Source organism: Juglans microcarpa x Juglans regia, chromosome 3S (assembly GCF_004785595.1).
Source record: "Juglans microcarpa x Juglans regia isolate MS1-56 chromosome 3S, Jm3101_v1.0, whole genome shotgun sequence".
Classification (NCBI taxonomy): domain Eukaryota; kingdom Viridiplantae; phylum Streptophyta; class Magnoliopsida; order Fagales; family Juglandaceae; genus Juglans; species Juglans microcarpa x Juglans regia.
This window is the reverse complement of record NC_054599.1, coordinates 11,641,718-11,650,271: the sequence shown is the minus strand read 5'-3', so window position 1 is coordinate 11,650,271 and position 8,554 is coordinate 11,641,718. Positions and strand designations below refer to the sequence as shown.

Sequence of the window (8,554 nt, the reverse complement as noted above, 5' to 3'; positions counted from 1 at the left end):
ACTTGCCAACCAACGATCAAACCAAAAGGAAATACCTCCCTCTCTTACTTTGATCGACATATTTTCCATCACCTCTGGCATCACCCTACAAATGGATTTCCAAAACATCGAATCCGAATTCCTCACGTCTGTTTCCAGAAAATGCTTCCCCTTTAAATACTTAGCTTTAAAAAATCGAGCCCACAAATTATCTAATGATAGTAACCACCAAGCAAACTTCATATGCAATGCACTTTGAACCTCCGCAAAATCTCTCACACCAATCTCCCCTTCCACTGTTGGCTTGCACAATCTCGACCACGACCTCCATTTCCTCCTATTCCTGCCATGTTCTTTGCCCCAAAAAAAGGAAGCTAAAATCGAATTCAATTTCTTCAAGACAAGCTTTGGCATATGTACCACTTCAAGCAAATGAGTAGGCAAGCTTGCTAAAACATGTTTAATAAGGACCAACCTCCCACCTCCCACCCTGAGAGAGCAACTTGAATTTCCAACCGGCAACTTTGTGCTGAAACTTCATGACTAATGGCTTGACCATCCTTTCATTCAATCTCCCAACAACCAGAGGCGCACCAAGATAACAAGCTGGAAATTTTCCTTCAACAAAAACTGTGAGCCAAAGAAGGGATAACCTTCTAGATACTGAAATTTTTTTCTGAAAAAAATAACGCCAACTTCTCTTTCCTTATTTTTTGCCCCAACCATGACTCGTATTTGTTTAATGTTTACAGGAGCACCTACAAGGACTTTTTCTCACCATTAGTGAAAATCAATAAATCATTAGCATAGAACAAATGTGGAATTAATGGAGCCCCCCAAGGATGGGAGAAGCTCCCAATTCTGCCCTTCTCAAACTCCTTCTTCAATAAACAAGAAAGCACCTCCTATATAATAATAAACAAATACAATGATAAGGGGTCCCTTTGCCTCAAATCTTGCATGGGCTAAAAAAAACCTTAATACGTCCCATTCATTATAATAGAAAACCACGAAGATTGAATGCAAACCTTAATTAAACCACAAAATTTTTCTGATTATCCAAAGCTCGTCAAAACAGCTAATAACAAATTTCAGTCCACCCGATCATAGGCTTTAGCCATATCAATCTTCAACAAGACATTTCCACCCATAGCCTTCTTATTGATCGATTTCACCATCTCCTGAGCTAGAGTAATATTTTTGAAGATACTACTTCCTGGAACGAAAGCACCTTGTTCATGAGAGATAAGCCGATGGAGAAGTGATGTCATCCGCCTGACTAAAATTTTGGAAAAAATTTTATAAGCCACAGAACATAAACTGATAGGTCAAAATTTATCAAAGATTGTCGGCTCCTGCACTTTAGGGATTAGCACAATAAAAGACGAAGAATAAAATCTAGGTAACTCCTTTCCAGAAAAGAATTCCCCCGCAGCCACCACCACATCCTCCTTTACAATCTCCCAACAAGACAAATAAAAAACTGACCCAAACCCATCTGGACTCGGACAACAAAGAGACTCATTCTCTTCCACCGAGACCTCTTTATTAATTTATGCTGACATATCAATCTGCTCTGACTCGCACACCTCACCCAAAAATATTTGAAAATGCCAAGCAGCTCCCAGGTGAACCTCCTCCGGCTAGCGCAACACCATCCCATCCATTAGCATCAATGAAGATATCACCACCTTGCATTTTCTCATGTTTGCGACCGCATGAAAAGCTTTGAATTTTGGTAACCTTCATCTGGCCACTTTTGCTTTGCCAGTTGCGCCAACCGAGCCTCTTTATTTTGCTCTCAATAAGACAATTCAGCCTTTGAGACTAGCAACTCCATCTCGACCATCCCAAGCCATGCGGTTTTCCTTGTCCATGAGAAGAAAATCTACCATAGGAGAAGCCTGTCCACTGGCCTCGTTTGCATTCAAAACTCAATTCAACTTATCTCAACTCATCTCATCTCATTATTATAACTTTCTCAAATTCCCACACAAAATATAATAAACAATTCAACTTTTTCAAATCCCAAAATAACTTTCTCAAATTTTTACACAAAATATAATAAATAATTCAACTTTTATTCTACTATTTACAAACCATCTCAACCCATCTCAACTTATCTTTGAATCCAAACCACTCCTTACCTTCCCAGTCTTTGTGTACCCTCCACCACTGCTTTGTTTTTGTTGTTCCCCACCGTACTTACCAAACCACTATCTTTCACCACACTTCCTTCCAAACCTTCCTCCTCACCCCTTTGCGACTCCAACAACAAAGTTTCTAGGACCACCGGGATCAGCTCCATTACTTCACGTGCCTCCACTTGATCATCACCCGCAGGCTAGGCCACCACCTCATGTGGTTCCCCATGTGACTCTCCTGCTTGCCCATCACCCTCAAACTGTCCCACCACCACACTTGACTTCACCTGAATATCCCCTGCTTGAACAACTTGAGTATCCCCTGCTTGAACGTCACCACCCTATGTATCCCTTGCTTGAACATCACCATTAGGCTGGACTGCCATTGTTGCCAACCCCTCAACAACCTGAGTATCCTGAGCCGTACCAAACTTCACACTAGTTTTTTCATGCCACACTTCCTTGCTTGCAGCCTACTTAACCAACCCCCCCCCCCCCCCCGCGCCCTCCTTTTTTTTTTTTTCGGAGCACATCGAACCCTTGGCCGCCCCATTCTACACACCACTTTGGTATGCCCTTGATGCCGACATTTAGAACAATAGAAGCCCAACTTCTCAAACTGGACAAGCTGCCAACGTTTCTTGTTTGCTACCACAATTGGGAATCCTTGAACCAACTCTGCAGCTAAATCAACCTCCACGCAAATCCTAGCATTATCCGTGCCCAGATATCTACCAAACCTGGTAACTAGTATTTGAATACAATCCTGACGATACAAATGAAATGACAACCCCAGCAAGAAAATCCATTGAGCTACCATGGAAGGTTCATCAACCAAGGAAAAATCTTTTGTCCAAAGAAAAATCCTAAAATTGCACCCCGCAATCACATGCCCCTCCCGCTCCCACCCATGAACAAAATCCCTCTCACTTGCCATCTACACCAAAATGTGATAATCATCCATGAAGCTTACGGTAGGAATCCCCCCATGTCTTGACAATTGCCAAATGAACCACATCAATGGGTGGCCTCGCACGTAAAAATTTCAAAACCAACGTAAAACGAAATTCCTCTGCCGTTTTAGACATCTCCGCCTCTGTAAAAATAAAACCCTACTCGCCGTCCACATCAACTGAATACCTCATAGGTATCTTGAACCCCAAAGGATTGGTTGTCCAGGACAACGCCTGCACGTAGGTCCTCTGAACAACCCCACTACCCTTACCACCAATCTCACCCCCAAAACCACCAGTAATACCATCTGACCGAGACCCTTCTGGCACCGACGACACCGAAGGGCCTAGGGGAGCAACCACTAGCGAAGCCCTAGGGAGAAAACCTAAACACATTCCAAACTAAGAGCAACATTTTTTAGGTGATTATTATGAATGCATGTGTTTTGCTTAGAGGGCAATTTTTTCATCATGCACAAATATATGCGTTCACAAATAATTTACATTAGACTCTATATTACATCATCACGTACATTTTTTTTTATTAGCAGTTTTGTCATAGTTGTTTAACCTATTTATGGTTTCATTTATCAAAATTGTAAACTTTGATGTAGAGGCAGACCCAGGAGAGGTACCCGAGGAAGAAAGACCAACCCTGCCTGAGCAATAGATATGGAGGCCTGTCTCTGTTATTAGTAATTGTATTGTTTCTTTGGGGTTGTATTTGTTAGTTTGGCGACCAATTATGTTCGGTTCACTGTATTTGGGTATAGGCAACAACCAGATGGTTCTGTATATTATTAATTGTAAAATGAAGTGACATATGGATATTTAGGTGATTAATGGATGAACCTATTTACAATTTAAATTCTAGTACAAATAGAGTTTAGTCCCGTACTAAACCTTTACTTATTCCGCTACGATCTAAATGCCTATTCACTTACACTTGTACTTCCTTGTGAACATTGCATGCTTATTCTTAATCTAAATCATGGGTGTTGTTGATCAATTGGCGCCCTTGTCGCCACGGATCCTCACCGAATGGGGCGCCACACATATAGCCAAAAAAAAAAAAAAAAAAGAGTAAGACAGGTACAAACTCTTTCATAACTCTCTTTAGAATTCACGGCATGCAAAAATGACTAACTTAGACATTGGAGTGGCGATCCCTGCCACCACCCGAGGCCATAGATCTCCTTAACAACTTACAGGTGAACAAACCAAGGTGGGTGTGCGAAACACATCGTCAATATAAATATTTTTATAAAAGGAAAAAAGATAACTTATATTGACGATTTGAATGGGAAACTGGCTGATTTTAAATTGAAATGGAGACCAACAGGCATAGCGTGGTAACCGTGACATGAATGCCAAAGAGAGTTTTTTGAATTTGGGATATATGTGCGATTCTGATACTTGTAATCAATGTGATGACCAAAATACTGACCCGTATGGAATATTGCCCCAATCCGAGGAATTTTCTCATTTTCCTGCCATAGTTGCACTAATATGCCTTCCTGAAATACTCTAGTGGTATCAACATAGAATATGTCAACTTAACATTATGCCTTCCTGAAATACTCTAGTGGTATCAACATAGAATATGTCAACTTAACATTATCAAACTCGGATCTCCAAGAAGCAGGCCATAACTTCTCAATCATCGATCTGAGGACCACCCCTTTAAGAGAGGGAACGGCCGTAGCCACCGGGTGTAGACCGCCCAAATATCTCTTAAACAAGCTTGATGTGTAGCCACCCTATGTAGATTGGGTCGGTCAAATGTCACCCCTAATGTAGATTGTAGTTTTATTTTTACAAGTTTTTTAATTTTAAATATTTATTAGTTTTTTTTCAAGTTTTGTTTTATTTTTAATTTTTTAAATATTTACTTTTCATGACATGTGGCACGTGAGTACTTTTAACTATAAAAATTTTAGTAAAACTTACTTTAATTAAAATTGAAATTATATAAAGTAAAAGTACCAAAAAATTATAGTATCAACTGTTTAAAAAATACCCAATATTGATAAAAAAAAAAATGCCGAATATTAATTTTAATATTTAACCCGAGTTGAAACTTGGAAGAACAAGAAATGATTATACAGAGCGCATTATTTGAAGTGTCTAATAACAATGCTGCTCCAGGACACAGTCTGCTTTTGATTGCCATCATCAGAAGCAGCTAACTTTGATAATCCAAACTCATACGTTAGTATTTTACTCCTTTCAGCTCAAAGCTTTTTGCACCGATAGAGAAGGGTCACGTGAAGAGGCCGTGAACTACCTTAGGTGTGTAATTGAGGTATGGCGGCTATGGCCTGCATTTTATTCGAGCAAATTACAGTGTCGTGAATGTACAATGACTGATTGTTTTCTTATGGATGTTTGTCTGTTTCTGTCTAAATTCTCTTATGTAGGGCTTAAAGTTTCAAGCAAATGAGATTGGGTAACCACCCCTTCTCTCTCTCTCTCTCTCTCTCTCTCTCTCTCTCTATCTTACTCTTTCTAGTTTCCTGTTGAGAACTTTATACGATACAAGACGTGCCTCAACCAGACCTGCTCAAGGTGGGGGTCAATGAAAGAACAAAGCAAGAAAGCTCACGGGAAGAAAAAGAGAAGAAAAGCTATCACTTAAAGCTTAAAGAAAGCTGACTGCAGAAAGCCAGAGCTTTTCCTCTCTCTCTCTCTCTCTCTCTCTACCAATATTCTTTCTTCTAGGAGTAAAGCAGGGAGCTCACTTCTCCAACTACACCAGCTATCTGTACAGGTAGGGATCGCTAGCTTGTATAACCATCCCCACCATATAGTGACCAAAAAGAGACAAAATCCACTCATGCTAGACAACGCTGCTGCTTCTGGCGCTCCATCTTCTTCTGATGCTTTTGCTTCCCAAGAGAATGGGGTCACTAATAAAAGAAAAAGAAGACCAGCAGGCACACCAGGTAAGAGAACTTTATACAACCTCGCCTTTCTCAATCCTTTTAATTTCGGTTCCTTTTTTATTTGTCTTCATTCAAAATTTTTTGGTTCTCATGTAGATCCAGATGCCGTAGTTGTGTCTCTCTCTCCCAAAACATTATTGGAATCAACCCGATATGTGTGTGAGATCTGCAACCGAGGGTTCCAAAGAGACCAAAATTTGCAGATGCATAGACGAAGGCACAGGGTGCCATGGAAATTGCTTAAGAGGGAGACACAGGAGGTGAAGAAGAGGGTTTTTGTGTGCCCCGAACCTAGTTGTTTGCACCATGACCCAGGGCACGCCCTTGGTGATCTTGTAGGAATCAAGAAGCATTTCAGAAGGAAGCATGGCAATCACAAGCAGTGGGTGTGTGAGAAATGCTCCAAAGGATATGCTGTTCAATCCGATTACAAAGCCCACCTCAAAACCTGTGGTACTAGAGGCCACTCGTGTGATTGTGGCCGTGTGTTTTCCAGGTTTCTTCTTCTTCTTCTTTTTTCAGTTTTTCCGATTCACCAAATATCATTTTTCTTTGACTAATTAGATTATATATTGTTTACTAATTTTAAAACATTTCAAATTTGAACTTTATTGGCCATACTTCATTCAAGCCCTAAAATCCTCGTAAGAAGGATGTGTTACAATTCTACGCATATACTGAATTTACAAGGGTTTTATCTTTTTTGGGCTGTTCGTGGTTCTTATATAGCTGATTTATTTTTTTTTTGAAAATCGGGTCGATCGAGGAGTCCCATATGGAAGAATAATAGTCTCTGGTTCATGACCTCGTGCCACCTTTGTATGATGCCTCTCTTTGTATGGGATCCAGACCCACCATTGGAACTTGAAGGCCAGTGTACCGCTGCTTTCGATGACAGTTTGCAAAGGCTAAACAACCCCTTATCCACAACATCAAAGTTCAAACGGCCATTTTTTACACAAGCATACCCCGTTTGATTTCCCTTATCAAAAAGCTTTTTTAATAATGTTCTAATAACCTAGTATCCTGATATATAGTACGATAGATTCTTGGTCAAATATTTTATATTAGTTTTTTTCTTGGCAACCCTACATTTAGGAGTCTTCATTGTTTATTTATTTATTATTATTTTTTTTTTTGCCGAATTTTTCATTTCTTAATTCCTTGCAGGGTAGAGAGTTTCATTGAGCACCAAGACGCTTGCACGGTCAGGGAAGCTCGGCCGGCTGAAATACAATCACTGCAACCGGCCTGCTCATCTCGAACAGCATCGAGCACCAGCCCATCAATTAGCGACACCAATAATATTAGCACAACCCTGTTGCCTGGTTCTCTAATGTCAAAGCCGGCTGAAGTACCTGCTTCCTTAAGCTCGGATCAAAAAAATCTACACTCCACTTCCGAACGGAACCATAATTTGGAACTTCAACTCTTACTTTCACCTAGAGCCCTCTCGTTGCGAAATTCGGATGATACTTGCGCCACCCATTTGAATCTTTCGATAGGTTCATGTGATGGCAGCGAGAAAAATGAATCAAATAAGCCTACTTGGGAAGTCACGAGGGTAAACGAATCTGAAAAGGAGGAGCTAAAGTTGGCCATCGCTGAAAAGGCCTACTCAGAGGAAACCAGGCGAGAAGCGAAGCGAGAAATTGAGCTCGCTGAACTTGAGTTTACAAAGGCCAAGACGATAAGGCAAAATGCGCAGGCCGAGCTCGAAAAGGCGCAGTTACTAAAAGATCAAGCAACCAAGAAAGCCAGCTGCAGTACGATGTTGCAAATCACTTGCCAGGCATGCAAGCAAAAATTCCAGGCATCCATGGTTGCCGCACCGTCCGTGGAGACCTCCCATGCTGTCAGTTATGTGTCGTCGGCCATGACACAAGGGGAAGGAGAATGAAATATTGGGCGCAATATATATGACCTTGCAACCATGTAAACAAGCAACTCTGTCTTTAATTTGTATTCAAAGAAGCTTCCATAATCGTCCATCCCCTCTAAAAAAGTATGAATTTTATCCTAGCTGCATGCATCAAGTACTAGTGTTTTGAGTCTGACCAATATTGTTTGGGGTATTGTCGATTAAAATGAGTACTGTTTTATATATGCATTCTGACTTCAAGGCTTAAATAATTAAGGCATGATCTGGTTACCAAGACAGATGAAACTATCCCATCTGATATAATCATTATAATTTTCTCAATTATCACATAAAATATAATAAACAATTCAACTTTTCAAATTTCAAAACAAAAATTATATTAAAAAATTATATTCTAACAATATTTTATTCAACTTTTATCTTATCTCATCTCATTTGTGTAGCCAAACGATATCTAAAGTAATTCTCTTTCTTGAGTGAGACTAGGGGCCCAATGCGGTGAATAGAGAGAATTTACACCTTCCAATAGCATGTTGACACATCTGCATTCCAAGAGGAGGAAAATAGAACTGCCCTAATGTTATTAGAGCTCATACAATCCCCACCACCATCGTTCTCTCTCCGGCTTCCCTCTCTCCTTCTCTTTGTCTC

The 8,554-nt window shown here is 40.3% G+C and overlaps 1 protein-coding gene across 1 annotated transcript; it reads left to right on the top strand.

Moving 5' to 3' along the window:
• Positions 1–5,557: 5,557 nt before the first annotated feature.
• LOC121258752 (zinc finger protein SHOOT GRAVITROPISM 5-like) lies at positions 5,558–8,109 on the top strand. The gene is made up of 3 exons (XM_041160292.1): positions 5,558–6,021; positions 6,118–6,517; positions 7,192–8,109. Exons 1-3 carry the CDS (start codon positions 5,913–5,915, stop codon positions 7,919–7,921), a joined length of 1,239 nt encoding a protein of 412 aa, XP_041016226.1. The 5' UTR covers positions 5,558–5,912; the 3' UTR covers positions 7,922–8,109.
• The last annotated feature ends 445 nt before the right edge of the window (positions 8,110–8,554 follow it).